The sequence below is a fragment of the Dermacentor silvarum genome, chromosome 6 (genome assembly GCF_013339745.2).
Source record: "Dermacentor silvarum isolate Dsil-2018 chromosome 6, BIME_Dsil_1.4, whole genome shotgun sequence".
NCBI classification, from domain to species: Eukaryota; Metazoa; Arthropoda; class Arachnida; order Ixodida; family Ixodidae; genus Dermacentor; species Dermacentor silvarum.
Genome location: NC_051159.1, coordinates 143,754,425 through 143,772,065, shown reverse-complemented (window position 1 = coordinate 143,772,065; position 17,641 = coordinate 143,754,425). Strand labels below are relative to the sequence as shown.

At 45.3% G+C, this 17,641-nt stretch overlaps 1 protein-coding gene across 1 annotated transcript in view; it reads left to right on the top strand.

Moving 5' to 3' along the window:
* Nucleotides 1-17,369, top strand: part of LOC119456938 (thrombospondin type-1 domain-containing protein 7A-like) — a 197,922-nt gene extending 180,553 nt beyond the window's left edge. The window contains exons 22-23 of the mRNA XM_037718757.2: nucleotides 8,456-8,546; nucleotides 15,149-17,369. Of these exons, the coding sequence (XP_037574685.1) occupies nucleotides 8,456-8,546; nucleotides 15,149-15,323 (266 nt within the window). The 3' untranslated portion in view covers nucleotides 15,324-17,369. The remainder of the gene's footprint in view (nucleotides 1-8,455; nucleotides 8,547-15,148) is intronic.
* Nucleotides 17,370-17,641: the final 272 nt, after the last annotated feature.

The following is a 17,641-nucleotide window of genomic DNA, read 5'->3' as shown; positions in this document are numbered from 1 at the left end:
AGTGACAGCGAACATACTGTTGTGCGCCTTGAATAGAAGTATTGCGTTGACTTGGGCTGGTTGGTACATGGTACATACTGCAAAACAATAAAATAAAAAAAAATGAACAACGGGAACACTAAGGTCGGAGCGTGAAGCTGTACAAAGCAAAGGAACATCGAATGACGATTCACGTCTGGTTCGAATACAAATTTTCAAACGAATCTCCTCTGCTTACTTCGGCTTTTGTCCACGGACAACGCATGTATGGCAGTCACATTTAGTGCCTGCCACCACGTACTCGACGTCTGTTTCCAGAATGAAGTTCTAGAGCTCGAAACACCGGACGCACTTCATGTGTTGGGCTTCTAGGAGGCACAGAGTGACTCTAGGCTTCGTCATAGTATGTAAGCCTCAAAAATACATCGCTTATTTTTGCGGATTATTTTTCAGGCGTCTGAAGTTCTACAAACGTGTTAGCATTTATTGACACAGCAATGATCCGCCTGAGACTGTACGGAGGCATGAACGTAGACACGTGACGGGACGGAATACGTATCTTTTCGCGAGCACGTGTGTGCCCTTTCTCTCTACTCCTTCGTCTGAATTTCTTCTACGATGAACAAGTTTTACCGTACAAAGTAGCTTTTTAAGGAGGGTTGTCACTGAATAGAAATCGAAATTGCTATGACAACGAGAGGAAAAGTTTCACACCGTTGCACATGAAACGTGAACTCCTCTCGAAGTTCAGTCAAGAAAATGCTACTCCTTGAGAGAACGTGACACGGGCACCGAATTCTTATGCCTGGAAACTGCCGATCCCGATATTTTTCTGGCACCGAAGGGAGTGTTGGCAAGAATATTTGTTGAAGCGTACGGGAAGCAAGAATACCCGCAGTGCTTCATCGTGGAAGTGTGGTACGTTATATTTTCAGTCGGTGTAATGCACACAAGAGGCAACATACGGTATTGGCACAATCGCTATGGCAGCGTGCGTATTGGGCTGCTTGAGCAGCTTTATTTAAAGAAAATGCCAAATTTGTGGAGAAAATGCCGCAGCTTTGCAGTGATATTTTAGGAGGCAACTCTGTTATACCTTCAAACAAACAAATATGAAACGAACGACGAAATTCAGTGTGCGGTCAGTGCCACTCTGAAGTAGCACCGACTGTTCTGTGCCTGAATGGCCCATGTTATGTAGTCAACTATTTAATGTGTAATTGTAATCAAAGCTCTCTTATACATGACATCTCCAATATTTTTTTTTTTTTGTTGGAGTTAGATTGGAACAATCCGCTCGACAAGAACAGAGCTTCTCTAGAGCCGATCAAGGTGCAGCATGACGTGTAAATAAAAACCATATCATCAAGGGGCGAATTAACAAAGCATGAAGATTGGCTGGAATTTTCTCTTGCAAACAATATAGCCATAGAGTTTTTACCAGAGAAGCGGTTTTTCTCGAGGTTTCCCGCAAAGTACCGTTTCATGAAAACTCGTTATCGGACGGCATGGCTCACCACAGAAGCAGCACACACACACAGCCGGTGGTGGCTCTGTGTCGCATTTCCCCGCCGCCTAGGCTGACGGGGGCTGAGTGCCTTTCTCGCCGCATCGCACTTCGTATCTAATGTTTATGTGCGCATAATGTATTCTTGTTCTATGGGTACGGCACAATTCAATGCTATACATTTGCAAACATATTTGTGACTACTTTCACTCTTCCTGTGTCAGTCAGCGGCCTCAGCATCTTCAGTAATCCAATTTGGTTCAATAATCAATCCAATTTTTTTCTTTAATACCGACCAAGGCGCGCATTCACAAAGCGACTGGTGCCCGGTTTTACATGAAGATCTTACGCTGAAATTGTTCGTAATAACAAATCCTAGTCAATCTTAATGCTGGACATATAATTAGACAGTTCTAGTTAGCGTTAGCGTAATAGCGGGGTTTAAGATAAATAGCGTTACCGTCCCACAAACGATCTTAGCAGAAAGTGAGTTTTAGAATAGTTTGATAACGTTGCTTACGTCCCGGGAACACTATTAAATTACGCTTTTAATTTCGCATACTTTGTGCGCATAAATGGTTTTATCTATTCACCAAGTTTGCGTGTGCGTGCCAAAAGTGCGAGAAGCAGTCGCAATGACAGCCGGGAGCACGTTGTATTGGTACTTTCCTATGCCTGCCGATGAACTGTGAAATCAGTACAAGTCAGCTGCTCTCATGCCGAGCTTTCGAGCTCGCCGATAAGCGGCGCTGCCATCCCAGAAGTTTCTCTTGCTAGGTCTTGAAGCGTTCGAAATCAGCAGCAATTTCGAGAGCCCAGCAATGTGATCTGTAATACTGTGGCGTCGAAGTGGCCCGAGACTAAGCAAAAGCCGTTTTACACACCCATTTGCTACGAATGAACTGAGTTCTACAAGAGTAACACCAAATTCAGTTTGAAACGCACGGCCGGGACCGCCGCCTTGTTGCCACGCTAATTACAAAAACTACGCGAAGCCGGTAAAGTTATATCTGAAAAATAGCATGCTTACACTAAACGTTATGGGTCGTGTAGCGTGCGGCGCGTGCGCATATTGAGCCCAATATTCTGCTAAGCCCGCTATTGGGCCAAAGACGCTAAACTAAGACTGTCTATTGTCGAATGCTTCCGTCCAATGGCAAAGAGTATAATTAATATCGAAAGGCTTTGTGGAGTTTGTTTACTAGAACGCTTCATAAGGGAACACTACGGCAATGTCATTAGCGAAGGCGCCTGACCAAAGACAAACTGCTCTTACGTGGGAGAACCTTTGTACATTTTGTTTTAGGGCCCACATACTAGCAATGCTTCTCTTATACGTAAGAAGGTTTCGTCACTGGCCGCCATTCGGACGCCCACCAGTCGTGATAGCGACCTTTTATGATAATTACTATCGCAATGGTGATGACCACTCGGAAATGGTACTGAGCTCAGAAAGTTTTGTGACTACGGGAGCAGACGTTGGCAGCGTTGTGGGCACGCGTGTCAGTAACGAAGTGCTAAGAAGGCGGTATTATTGCAACACAAGCACGCATTGACGCAAAGTGCCTGTCGACGCTTGAAATAGGCAGGCTTGCTGCGCTGCCAAACCCGATTTCGCAATACCTTTAAAAAAAAAAAAGATCTGCTGCCTCTGCGACGTGTGGTTAAACTAGTCCTGGTTAAGGATCTGAGCAGAACTGTCCGAGCTAAATCAGACAGGCAGATAATCATGTAATTCTCAAAGCAACGAGCTTGAGACGGGTGTCACTTTAGCTCCAAGCGCGCACATTTCCGTCGACTCGCGAAACTGGGACTAAATTACTCCTGATGACCGCGCTTAGGCCAACGTAGCCCAGGAAGAACGCAGACACCGATGAGAGGCTTTGAAGCCCGGTGCGGGTTGTATGCAGTGCTGGGCGAGCTAGTAGCTTGCAAAGTCGTACCTAACTTCGCACTCGATTAGGAGTTAATCTTTTCCCTGGCTCTGAAACTGGCACAGTTTCGCCAGAAATTTTTTGTTTCTAATTTACACGGGCACTAAATTACACCAGATGCGTGTTGCCGAATAGAGAAATTTGATTCAAATTTGGGGAAAAAGTGAGTTGGTATATGTCGGCAGGATTTTGGCTGTGTGACCTAAACGAATTTGGTCAGAGCTGTGCACACCATCACTGTCACTTAAAACGTGACAGTCTAGTCGGGTGCCAGTATTGGTACAAAACTTCTAGATCAACGATGCAATCATAAACGGACGCCATTATAACGCGGGGGCGTTAAGGGCCCCGTGACGCAGGAAATCCGGTGTTCGGCGTCGGTGCCGTAGCCAGCGTTGGCATCCCGTGAGCGAAAATTGCCGTATATATCCATATGGCACTAAAATGCTTCTATCACTAAAGTTGCTCATACCTTGACTTGCATTCTTCACAACGTTATTCCTGCGAATTTTGAGAATTATAGTCCACAAAAAAAGTCATGAAACAAAACACCGACAGTGCATGCCTTTTATGTTAAATATTCTCAGATTGAAATATTAAAAGTGCGAAACAATAACAGAAGATCGACTCACGCAGCAGGCCGCGTTTCTACCAGAAAGCTCGCCTTCGTGCATAGCGTTCGCCACGAGCGTTTCCAGGTACGGTTACATAAGCTGCAGTTGCCGGGAAGCGTGAGGTGCAGTGAGGGATATTTGAACGCTATCCCGTTCCACACTTAAAGGCGAAGCTTAAGCGTCCTCCAAATTTTATTGAAAAGCAAACGTAGCAGACATATCAGTGAGAGACAAATATGTTTACACCCACGCACGCACACACAGAAAAAAAAAGAAAAAAAGAAGACGCTAGCTGTTTACTGGAGAGACAGGTACTGCCTTTATGAAATGCTTATACGTCACTGCGCTGTTGACCATACTTTGCTTCAGCCCGTGCTAGAAGCCTTATATTAATCACCAAGACGTCTAAAGTTTCCGATCGCGAAACACTCGTTCTCAACAATTCTGCAATTCCCGGAAGGCCATAGAAGTCCAGCCACACTTGTGCGTTCTGGCCTCGAAACCTTCGAGAAAGGGTGCCATTTTATAGGCTCGTCTGAGAAAAGGAAAGCACAGACGGCTCGAAGGACTTGTATTACATTCAACACAAAAACACGGGCTCTCGTTATTGGACGCGGCGTGCCTCAGCCTCCTAAGCAGTGCACCGAATTAGCGACGCCGGCGCGGAAGCGGTCAAATTTGATTACGCGCGACTTCGCTGGGGTGTAGCGTGCACGACGGGGGCGCACGGTTACACTCTAGCACGGTGGCGTTGCCCCTTTCCCTTCCTTCCCGTCTGACGCAGAGTGAGTGGGTCGTGCCCATCGAAACCGAGGGCCCACTGCCGCCGTTTATCCTGTCACGAGAGCGGACGAGGGATACGCGCGGCGGCATTTATTCGTTATGCTATATATACGTGGCACGTGCGAGTTGCCGTGCGCTCTGCTCAAATGTCTCCCTGGGGCGGCATTCGGCCTGAAGGGGGGCGTAGGGGGCACGGGGAGGGGTTCGGGGGCCACTGCGACTCGTACTTCACGGTACGCCCCCCCCCCCCCCCCCCTGTTTGTATCGTTCAGTCGGTGCGAGGATCCCGCGCCGACCAACGCCACGAGCAACTGGTGAAGAGGCAGAAAGAAACGTGTGGCGCAACTCGGCACAGAAAAAGCGAAACGGACAAACGCATATAAGATATACTACAGAAGGCGCGACTGTGACGTACGGAGGTTGGCGTCTGGTGCCAAGGCACGGGCGGCAGCCTCGCGGCCGAATGCCATCGCAGCTAAGCCTCTGCCTTCGTTGTTCACGGTCGCGGCCGGAGAATGTGGAGATTTATCAGCCCCGGGCGCGCGAGAATGTTGGCCACGCATACATTCTGCCCGTTCGCGCGCGCTGTATACCCCGTATACTCATTCGCTGTGTCTCGCCCTTCTTCGAGCACTCGGTGGCGCCCTGATAAATGGCGGCCTCCTTTTATCCCTTATTGCGGGAAACGCGCCTGCCCTCTCTCCCACCTTTTCCATCGAGGGAAGCAAGTTTCTTCTCTGCTGTATTATGCTACCCCCTTGTTATAGGAATGAACGTTGCCATGCCTTTTGCTCTAACATAAATGTTTGTGTTGTGACCGTCGTTCCTGCGGACGGGGTGGTGTACTCTCAACAGGGCAAGCCCCCCCCCCCCCCCCCCCGCCCTCCCCCGCTCTCAAGCTGTTTGCACATTAATAATGTAAGCGAAAAAAAAATGCTTTTCTTGGCCTGCGGGTAGCCAGAGAACAGCTTGTATTGGTGGCAGTTGATAAAGTCGAAATTAGCAGCTGAGGCAAACGTTTTGCGACCTTGAGGCGTTCATTCGATGCATGTGGTCATGTGACACTATTACCTGGTTCTATTAGAGGCACGGTAGTTATATTGCATAGGATTAGTTCTGACCAACGTCTTCCATCTTTGTAAAGCAAAAACGCCCCATCGAAGAAAGGGAACACTGGGTAGCGGGAACATTGCTAACCACCCGGAAGGTGACATGGTGTGTCTAAGCCTAACGTTGAAATTTGCATATTCACTCTTTTCTCTTGCCTCTGTGCTGGCTTCGTAGCCGGAATTCCTGCGCTAAATTCAAAGTGAATGAGTAAGTCTTTCGTCCCTTGGCATTGCGCCTTTCTGAAGAGCTAATTGGAGCAAAAGCCAGGCTCGTGGCTAAAAAGCTAAAAAAAAAGAAAAAAGAAAGGAAGGAGACCCTCACGCACTGCCGTTTGCGAAACCAGATGAAATGATCATATGCAAATAGCAGTAGGCCGTCTACATTACTTCCGTAGGCCGAAAAGGTGAAGTTTTCTTCACTGAAGCATTGCGTGAACATCCCGCACAGAAAAAGGAATCCTTTCATCTCCGTTATAGGAAATCTAGTCACTTTTACCGAATCTATGTCTTCCTGGCTTACGGGATACTGCAAAGAATTTGTTTGTGCATATAATATATAGTACGTCCAACACAGCCTGCACTGTGGCTTTGCAGTTATGCGTTAGCGCTCCTGAGAACGAAGTTTCGGAGCCAATTACAGATTTTTAACAACACTGACATTTGGGAGAGTTGGTTTAACTTCATCTTGAGTAAAAAACGCAACAACGACACGGAGATAAGAGCTAAGGAAGTGACGGAATAAGCGCTGAACTCGCGACTCGGAAGTTTATTAAAATGCGATTACCGAACATAACGACAGTATTTTTTATTCGAGGCGAAATGCAAGAACAGTCGTGTGTTGAGTTATACGCCTTAGTTAAGATAACCCCGCTCTAATGGCAACAATCCGCGGTCCTCCTGAGCGCGGTTTTTCTTTACACTATACAGGTGTGCGTCTCCAGAATAATCATCTGCGCAGCCTTAACCGTACTGCTGAATCAACCGGATTTACATTTTCCACGAGTCATACAAGGCGTAAGCTGCGAGAACTTTTATTCTAATTTGCCAGCTCCCAAAGAGACAGATGTGAGGGGATAATTTTGATTTGATTTAGTACGAGTGCTTGATTGGAAATCCACCATAAAGAAAGAAAAAAAAAGTTTTTTTTTTTACTTTTGATAAAACCAGCGTTTGCTTACTTCATCTTCTTAGGAATCCTTTGTGGGAGTTCGCTGGCACCGTAAACAATCTGAAGAAAATGAAAATGGTCGGCTTTGGATTGAGAGACTCTAATGAGAGCACTGAAGACGTCGAGTGCTAGAAGATGCGGTTTTATCGTTGCTTACGAGTTTGCTGTGTGGGCGTTTGTGCACATGCCACGGACAGTTTTTTTTTCTTCTTCACCCCAGCACTCAGTGAATAAGCTGGCAATCATAACTGGTCCAGACGGGTCTGGAGCCACTAAGCTGGCAACTTGTCATTTGCGGCGTCGCTATCGTTCTTCTTTCGCTATTGCTTCTTCTTTGTTCTTGTCTTCTCGCTAAAATTGACATAATGCATCGGCTTCCGTTGTCTGAACGAAGGCTTATTGTATTCCTAAGTTCTCGGGAAAGTTAGCATACCTTAGACAACGACAAGAGGAAATGCAAATTGACGGTGGAGCGCAGCCATTGTTACGATTACGAAGTAAGCATGCGTATCGATGCTGATACTTGAGAAATTTATTCAGAAAATTCTCGCTCGAAAAAGGTATTCAACTGATTGGCGTGTTTTTAGTGTACAGCTTATCAAGATTTTAGCCATGCAGAAAAAAAAAACACTGCGGCGTATTTTTTGTTCGTTCGTTTGTTTCTTCGCTTGCTTTCTACGCATTTCTTTGAAGGACTACTTCCTTTTCAGGACAAAATCGAAACCTAAAATTGCAAAATATAATATCAAAAAACATAATAATAATAAATACTACATTCATTTGTTACATATTTTCTTCGTTCATTCATTTTATTCATTAACATATTTTCTTTGTTCTTTGCTTGATTGCTTGCTTGCTTGCTTGCTTACTGCCGCTTTTGTATATTCGCTCGAAGGAATATGTTGTTTTCGTGAGAGAATCAAAACCTGAACTTTTAAGCACGGTGTTGAAATATTCAGAGAATACCTGCAGGAAATATCTGAGTTATACTTCTCAAAATTTACGTTTTAAAAGATAGAGCGCACCAAGCGTAGCAGTGAGCCCAGACGCTGAAAGAACGACACTGCGACGCATCTACTCTATCCAATAAGGTTTCTCCGACAGCACCGAGACTAGGTGCCACTTTCCTGCAAGGACGTCGCGTTTTTCGTTGAGAAATAGTGCTGAGAACTTCACAAAAATGAAAAAAAAAAATAAAGCAGAAGCAATCGTGCAGGTATCGTGTTGAATGGGGCAGCCGTGGAAGATCAGAGAGAACAAACGAATTAAGAAAATAAATCTTTCGTAGAAGTAAAATGTTAAACGGGGCAACAGACGTGCGTCACATATTCATTCGCATGTCGCCTGTCCTCCCGTTTCAGACGACAATGAATACAGCTTCTGGATGTACGCCATGATCTCAGTGGGTTCTGCCTTCGTGATATTCGTCGCTGTCACCGTCTACCTGATGTGGTAAGTCGGTCTACAATACGCTTCATTTCACTTTGTAGTTTTTCTTTTTCTTTCGCGTTTTCTGTTTCTTCGCTCTTTTGTATTTTACCATGAGCTGCCAAATAGAGGAGCTCTATGCACTTCTTGCCTGCTTAAGTCCCTATAGTGCCTAACCTGCTCTTCGCCCGACCACTTTGTTTTGTAGCTTTTTTCAGTGCTCAGCCCCTCTTTTTAAAAGTTAAATAATCCTTAGATCTGGTCTATTCACTGCCCATTTGGGTCAGTAATTTCGTTTCGCAAGAACCATGATAGCAGACGATGTTTCTGTAGGACGGCTAGCTCACTGGGACAGTTAAACTATCTGCTTTCATTACCCGGAACACAGCTGATTGCAGCGCGAATCCCGAATACTTCATTTTTCTTTGTCGAATAGCCGTTTACTTTAAGAACTGAAGAGCGTTAGCAGTTCTTTGAATTGGAGCGAGCTCACCCGCAATATTCCCGATGGGAGGAAACAGGAGGCGCTACTTACAATATCTGGCCCTAGGACACAAGCTGTGATGTGGATTACTTATCAGTTCCTGATAGGACCGCTGAGCAGGATGAGTACACCTTCAACGTAGCCACCATTTGATCTTGCTCCTCGGTGACATGATTACATATTTATTAATAATCTCTCTTAAATGCGTAAGCAATTCTATGTCTACCCAACGAGGAAACCTGTCCGTTCGTCACGTAAGACGAATCGCTATAAAGAAATTAATCAATAAACAAAACAAATTTGAAAGGAAGAACGCTGGTGGTGGTGAGTTTTGAACCCACGAACCCATGCTAAGAAGCCGAGTGTCTTACCCACTTGCCTAAAGGTGAATATATCTGAACCCTACGAATGTATTCTACTGGCGGGACAAAACAAATGTCAAAGGAGCACAGTTTCCATGAAGGCTTTCTTGAAAGATTTGGTGATGGTGGAATAAAAGCCATCTCTAGGACCACATGTAGAACCGACTTGGAGCATTGTAGATATTAGGAAAATTCCGCCTTTGCGGAAATTTAATGCCAAACACGCCACATCCCAATGCGTTTCGGTGGTCGCATGATGCACCTTCCGTTGGGGCGTTCCTTAACCGATCGAAATGCCAGCGATCACTGAGGGCTCATGCGCTTCGCGTCGCGCAACACAAGGAGATAACCAATCGATGAGTTCATAGGGATGGTAAGGAGTGATGAAGGGTTTTATGGGTCTCATCAAGGTTGATAATGGTGCGGCGTGGATGGATAAGGTGCGAAAGAGCGTAATGGCTTATAATGGTCGGAGCAATTGTGATAAGGACTGATAAGGGTTGATAAGGGTCGGATGTAGTCTGATAAGGTTGATAACGACCGATAAGGGTTGATAAGTGTTCATAATGGTCCGATCAAGCTTGATAAGATTGAGAATGACACCGGGCTGCGTGGAGATGAGTAAGTGGCACAATACTTGCGCATACTTACAGAACTCCACTGGAGTTTCTGCGGGATTTTCTTTCATTTACTTTCATCTGCTTGTTCGCTTATAACATAGACCCCAATTCGCTCCGATCAAGCACTGTAAAAGAAAGAGTCGCATTTATATGAATATTTTGTACAGAAGTGCACACTAGTGTTATACCGTGATGCACAAATAGAAACGCTCTATTCGAACGATGAGCAAATAAAGAAAAGGCGCATCAAGATGCCAGGAAATAGGTACCCCCAACGCACACACACATTTTCTCTTTGTTTTCTTTCTTTTTTTCTGCTTTCTTAAGGCAGCAGATATATTAAAGGGGCACTGCTCAGATGTCTCGTATTTCCTAAATGCTCAAATTCGTCACTTCGGCTTTAAAAAAAAAAAACGTTCCATCAACGAAGCATTCACATGATGTCACATTCGAGTCTTCGAGATTACTTTCCAGAAACGAGCAGGCATTATAAGCGACTACCATGAGATCACTTATGTTGTTACTGTTTTATACGCTTTCTGTTGCTCCTCGCAACGTGCGTGGACATGTACGGTGCTTGGCTTGACGTAGCAGGCTAAACAAAACGTGCAACACGTCTGTTATCGTTCAGAATGTCGTGCCATTTCTGTAACCACTACCGGATGGCAGCAGCATATTTTAGTTGCACACTCAAACTTCCGCAGAGCCTCCTGGCCAGTGCTCGATCCCCTGCCTATTCAAGCTTGGTGGAGCAACACATGAGGGGCGTTCAAATATAGCATAGCACCCTTAAGGTACCGTCCGCACTATATAATGGTAAAAACGCACGCGGCAGAAAGGACGCTGCGAGAACAGGCGAGCGGCAAATTTTCTGTGCTGCGAAGCCAGTGGGTCTCGGAGATATCGAGCTATTTTGGGGGCATGTACGTCGCTCGCTGCCGATTGGGGACACCAATGAGAAGCTGCGGATTCATTCGCGTGGGCAAATGCCCGAAGGAACTACCGCCCTCTCTCAGCATTGCTGATCACAGCCGCAATGATTGAAACTGAAATCGAGTCTGTCACGCGAGTGCCGTGGAGACAAGGACGTCCGCAAGTGCGGCCATGTCAATGCTGGCGCTTTTTGCTGCTTGCGGCTTTGCGCGCGCGTTTTCACCGCAAGTGTGGAGGTACATTTATAACAGCAGCCGCGCAGAGCGGCACCTGTATCTGCAAGCATTGAGGGCAATACCAATACTGTGAGCTCCCAGCGCGACCATGACGTACCTGTCGCTATTTTTTCAGCTGAACCTAACGAACTGACGCATTTCGATGTTTAAAGCGAGTTCATCTGGGTCTCATGGCATCGGCAAGCTTTTACTGTACTTGTCTTCATTACATCTTGCCCAGGGCTGTTTAACAGGATAGGATCTATTTAGTGCTAACAGCTAGCGTTTAATGAGGCTATAGTGGTGTAAGGATTAAGCGGTTTAAAAGAACGCAGTGCTAAGCTACGCACAGCGCGTCACCGGAATATTAGTTGGACGCGCCAAATGCATACCGAGATGCGGATGCTTGCGCTCCTGTCTCTTTTACTCCGTGTAGTCTGGGCTAGGGACCACAATCTAATAGTTTCTTGCAAGTCGTGTACCAACCCATGTTTTGCGAGTGTTGTGTGCTACCCAAGCCTGTGCTATGGCGGCAATTTCTTATTACGTGTAGATACCTGCTTCTTTTCTTTTTCGCTGTTGCCAGTTTTGTTACTGAAAAGAACTGCGCGAGAGCCATCTTTTTCCGGCGAATATTTGCACTGCATCGCAATTTACTTTCCGGACATCATTATTTATTCGGGAACATTGCGCATGCATGCGACATTCGTAATGCTGCACTTCCTTTGCAACGCTTCTGCTTTTCCTGCCATGAGTTAAGACGTGTTGATTGCCGCACTTGTCTGTCGTGCCTAACATGTACATGTCATCAGGCCTTCGTAGAGGGCGAATAACTCACTGAGTTTAAATATATATATATATATATATATATATATATATATATATGGCATAATTTCTTGAGATGAAGCGTGTTACGATTTTTTTTTCTATTAGTGGGAATGAGACGCTGCTCTATAGTTAGTCCTGAAACTTCCTATAAACTTGCGTAACTCGTTTGTTAACACGCAATAACAAGAAAAGACGCATATTTGGAAGTGGTTATAACGCTAATAATATTGCGAAACAAAGGGCAAGCATCTCCGCAGTAACCTGGTGAAACGCAAAGAATTTACAATAAATTGCTGCCTGTAGATGTCGTGACAGGAGCAACACGTGGATGTGCTGTCACATTTATACAGGGTTACACAGAGTGTCTTCTTCAAACGTAGAAACAGCACTTAGTTATTATTGTACAAATTACTAGAGTTCAATTTTTATCGCAGCAAACCACCGACCGACGAAGTTTTTTTTTTAATTCTGAATTTGGAAATGAAATCTTTTTTTAATGAATTAGAACCCTCACTCCGATTTCCGGGGAAAAAAAAAGTCAGTAGTCACCTTCCAGCAAGTTTGCTGCTTTGTACTGACGTCACAGGAATAAGAAATGAGCTTTCACTAACAACTGCTCTTTTCTTTCTTCCTCTCTCTCTCTCTCTCTTTCCTCTTTCCCTGCACGCTATCACGTGACCTCAGCATTCCAGAGCGTGATTAGAGAAGATATGGAGATGTAAGTGGCCGATCTATGCGTCTGCGATCTTTAACTCTTGTCGTCCAAAGAATCCGCTCAATTTTTTTTTTCAATTGGCTATTGCGCACTGGTGATAATATCTGTGCTATTTCAGCTGCGTCGTGCGCATATACTATGAACGTTCCCAAACAAATAAACAAGAAAGATAATACATCAGACTCGCCCTGTACAATATACACTATAGGACCATACAACTATACTGCTTACTTGGAACATAAGCTTTACTCAGAGTGTTGTGAAATCTTGCTGGTTCAAGCAATATGGTAAGTTGTATGGTCCTGGTGTATATTGTACAGGGCGAGTCTGATGTATTATCTTTATTGTTTATTTGTTTGGGAACGTTCATAGTATATGCGCATGACGCATCTGAGATAGCAGAGATATTATCACCAGTGCGCAATAGCCAGCAATATCTTGCAACACTCTGAGTTAACTGCAAGTACTAGGCGTATGTAAAATGAGACGATAAATGAGTGAGCCCTAATTAATTTTCCGGTACCTATAGACAGTCCTCAATGCTATGTACTTCCAAAAGTGCAAGGAAAAACACGGCGTCGCTTGATAAGACTTCGTATTGAAATAAATGAGTGCGTTCACATTCACGGGGCAGGGACAGCGGAAGAGAAATAAAACAAGTTTGAATGAAGCAGGTAAAAGAAGCGTTGCAATGTTTGTCAGCATTTCAATTCTTGATAGCATAATTAAATGTTATTAATGATAATGTATACTCTGTTTCAGCAACATGTAGCGATGGAACATTCGTTATGTGCCAGCGTCGGTAGTTTATTTTCTTGCGTCGTCGCCTTATATGTTCTGCGTAGCGATATTCCGTCGCCAAGGTAACAGAATATCACGCGATTCATTGTATACCTTTAGTAGCGGCGTAGTTTAATTAACATTTCCAGTAAAGTTCAATTCATCAAGGCCAATGCTAAAAACAAAGTCGGCGGTGTCCCACAGCTTATTTCCGAGAAGCATTAGAGCTAGAAAAAAAAAACTGTCACCCTTGAGGAAAAAGATCATGTACTTGCCTCCAGAAGAGAAAAATTAGCGGAGAATTTACGGCTGAGCGTAAGGGAAGAGAAGTTCATTGCTTTTGTCGCAAGAGAGAATGAGTATGATACCTTTTCTTTCTTGTATTCCTTTCTTGGTAGTCTTGCCTAAGATAAATCTACTAAGTGAGTGCTCAGCGCATAAACTATATTAGGCGCAACTTGTAAGTTAACTGTGCCTGCGCTACTAGGAGCGTGCTGTCCGCTGCGCTCTCACATCATCAGTCTTGTGAGCGCAACTATTTCGATAGTTCTTGGAAAATGTCGGTGACGCGTAAAATGCAGTGATGCCTTCAGCTCCCCAGCTTATAGTTCAGGGGTGATTATGTGAAGTGCTGAGATGAAAAAAAAAATGTGAAAGGAAAGGAGAAGACCATTTATCGCTGTTCGCTAAACGATTCGGTAAGCAAGAGGTGAATGCCCAGCCCGGGCGTAAAAACTGGGAGCAGTCTTTTTCTTTTTCTCCCTTCAGAATTTCTTACGCACGAAGAATCGTTTTGTAGGCTCATAACCCTCTCTAGTTACGCCAGGTGGCTTATACAAATTTTTTCTACGGCCTATTTGTTGTATCTTGCTCACAAACATGAGTCAGTTAATTAAGCACGTTCTCACAAGCTGGCACATGTGCGCGCTCTTATGCTGCGGCCCAAGTACGAGAAGGCAGAACAGGGAAAGACAATATGTTCACATTCTTAGGCCTATAAGATATACTTGCCTTTTCTTCCCACCAATTTCAACACGGCCAGCTTTCGCGCTTTCGAGCAGTAAACAGATGCCCGGGTTTTTCTTTGTTCACGCCACAGTTTGATACTCGGACAAACAGGCAATAACAGGAAATTGTGCCAAACGTGACCTCTTAAGCAAGAAAATGACGTCATCGTCCACCGAAAATTTGGTGGTACGCGTCATCATTACGCGATTTGGCTTATATGGTTGCTCCGTATATGTGGACTCGGATAATATCGGCTCGGATTATATGAGTTTGGCTTTTACTATTTAATGTTGTAGGAAAAGCCAAGCGTAAATGCGTATTATGTAACCGTACGTGTAAGCCTAATTCTAGGAACAGCTCGCACTTGTTACCACCGCGTTTTTCGCAGCCACGACAACGCGCTCAGTATTGCCGTCATGAAGAACGTGACTCATTGTTCAAAAGCTCGCTGGCGACTATGCCCTCTTCATCTCCAGGTTGCTTAACCTACGCCTTACTCGCAAGTATATAGTGTATGCGTCGTCTGTAGCAGACACTTTTCCATCGCGGGCACTATTAGCCACGGGCGTCCCTTTTTCATTCTTGACTGACTTGCATGTTATTATTACTAGGCAACCCAAATGCTGAAGGGTCTTTCGTCTGATACCATATTCTTTTTCTCTCTCTCTCTCTCTCTCACAGCCATTCCTCCATGCGCCAGCGGCTGAAGATGAGCTACTCGTTCAGCTCACGACACCGGTCCAACTCTTCAGCCGCCAGCACCAGCATGGTGGCCAGGAGCAATGCCTGCTGCGCCTACGAACCGGCGCCCACATCTTCGTCTTGCACGGCGGTGTCCACCACGCAGCTGTACTGACAAAGCGCCAAGGGCAGTGCACCCCGCTGCTCAGCCTGTGTCGCCAGCCACACCGCCGAGGCTGCGGCGAAGGCCCTTGGAAACACGTAACCGATCCCAGAGGCGCAATGTATCCTCATATAGGCGTTATGTCTGGCAAGCCATACATGGCTGAAAGCGTCGCTGAGACGGGAAGACTGCCGTAAGAAACCCGGTTCATGTTCTTTCGCCGTGTTACGCAATTGCAAGCGTTCCAGAGGAAGCAACCTTGTGGTGACCCAAATCGGCGGCCCGTTCTCGACAGTCGGAGACTCGCGGAGTTTCCTACAAGCTTCTAATACACCTCTTTCGACACCACTTCGCGCAAGACTGCGTCAACTTCACCACGTGGTGACAAGTGCTACGCTCGTCAGAACTATCCGCTGTGCTCGCCTACTTACAGATAACTAACGACGACTGCTGCCCTCTGAAAGGAGTCAACCTTACCCTTAAGACCAGCGCTGGCGAATGAGCAAGTAGTGTGTAAGTGCTGCTCCCGCGGTTCGCGCAGTTCGTGATGACTTCAATGCATCGACGCACAATTACTGCTTCTGCGAGAGACAGTGGGACGGTTGTGGTAGTAGCGCGCCCGGTGACTGGCAGAATCGTACCACCTCCAAGAATAAACGTTTCCATAGTTGGTGGTTACAACTGGTGCGATTTCTATAATCGGAAACCCCGGTACGTGTGCCGTGTTGGGCGAGCTTTGGCCCGGATTCGTACTCTTGTGATTGCCCTGTGACTGCGCCGTGTCTCACGTGCAAGCATGCTCTTGTCGCATTAGCGAAAAGGACCCAAATGTCATTCAACGCCTGTACCCTGTTTCTGATGCGCCGCACGAAAGGCTGGCAACACACTGTTGAGTCATTGCGTTTCTTTGTGCATGCTTAATAAGGTTAAGAGACTTCAACTTCATGTTGCCTCGTCTTTTTCCCAAGAGCACCTGAGAACTTCAACACAATTTGTGCTACTAGCACAGCATAGCAGATCACAGTAGCAAAATCGCTTCAGGAAAACTTATTGATATTGAGATTGCGTCTCAAAATTAAAAGATATGGCAAAGAATCTCTATGTCTCACAGCCTTTGTCGCTGTTTATCACGAATAAGGTCACATTACACACGCAAATGTTACTTTGTATTGGTCAAAACATTACCTGTTCGAACAGTTGAGCAAGCAGGAAGAACTTTTGGAAACATATTCACCCAAAGGGGTAGGGGGGGGGGGGGGTCGATTTTTGTCGGTGTTATATCAAATCAATGGTCCTTCACCTGCACCTTATGGTGTTTTAATACCTGCATATTCTTATACTTGTATGGCACAAGCAGAGTGTTGTGCATGCATACCACGTGACACGGCCCCCGATCAGTTCATTCGATACATTGCAGGTATGAACCATAAGCAGATTTCACAGTAGGACAATGGATACTGCTATAGTGGTGCAACGTCTACGTTTGTTATTCCTGAAGAGTGCTCTTCATGTTCCAGTTACCTTTTTGTGTGTTTGTGTGGTGCGCACAGTGATTGGGCAAAGAGATAATTATTGGGAAAATAAGGTTTCTTTAATTTAGGCATTATCAGACGGTCAGTAGAAGTTCTGTCAAACCTTGCAGACAGCTCGTCGCACGCTAAAATTCTGCTAAAAAATTGTATGCCGCGAACCTCCTACGTCAATTGCCAAAGACAGATCACGGCGGATCTCCAAACTGTCGTTTTTCTACACTGAAAGCTCTTTCATCTATTTTTGGCCTCTAGCCTCATCATCCGCGAAGGTGACGAAGAAGAGTCTATCGTGCCATGGACACCTCAATGTGTCTGTTTAGTTACTCATCTAGCTAGAACCTCGCTAACCAACCATTGTTGTTGTCACATACGTGTACATTCCACAGAGACAATTTTCGCGTGGCTGCATGAATGCTGCATGCGTTCAGCGCTTCTATCAATTCGTGGGCGCTGCTGTCGAAACCGACTTTATCTCTCTCGTTGTGATAAAAAAGATTTTTTTTCAATAAAATGTACCTTACCTGAATTATCTGTGGCAAAGTGGTTTCTTTGTTCTTGCCGAATGGGATATCATGCTTCTGGAAAGTATCATCGCAGTGATTTCAACAGCCATTCGCTCTGGAAGTCATATTAATTTCACTTTTACCCTATATGTACCTAACGGAGCAAATTTCTGCGCTCAGACGTCCACTCTATCCCTGCGTTATTCAGAAGCCTGTTTCAAGGACAGCTGCTTCTTACTGTGAAGCTTAAACCAAAGTTGCTGTTTTTGTATGTTCTGATTACAGCTTCTAAAAC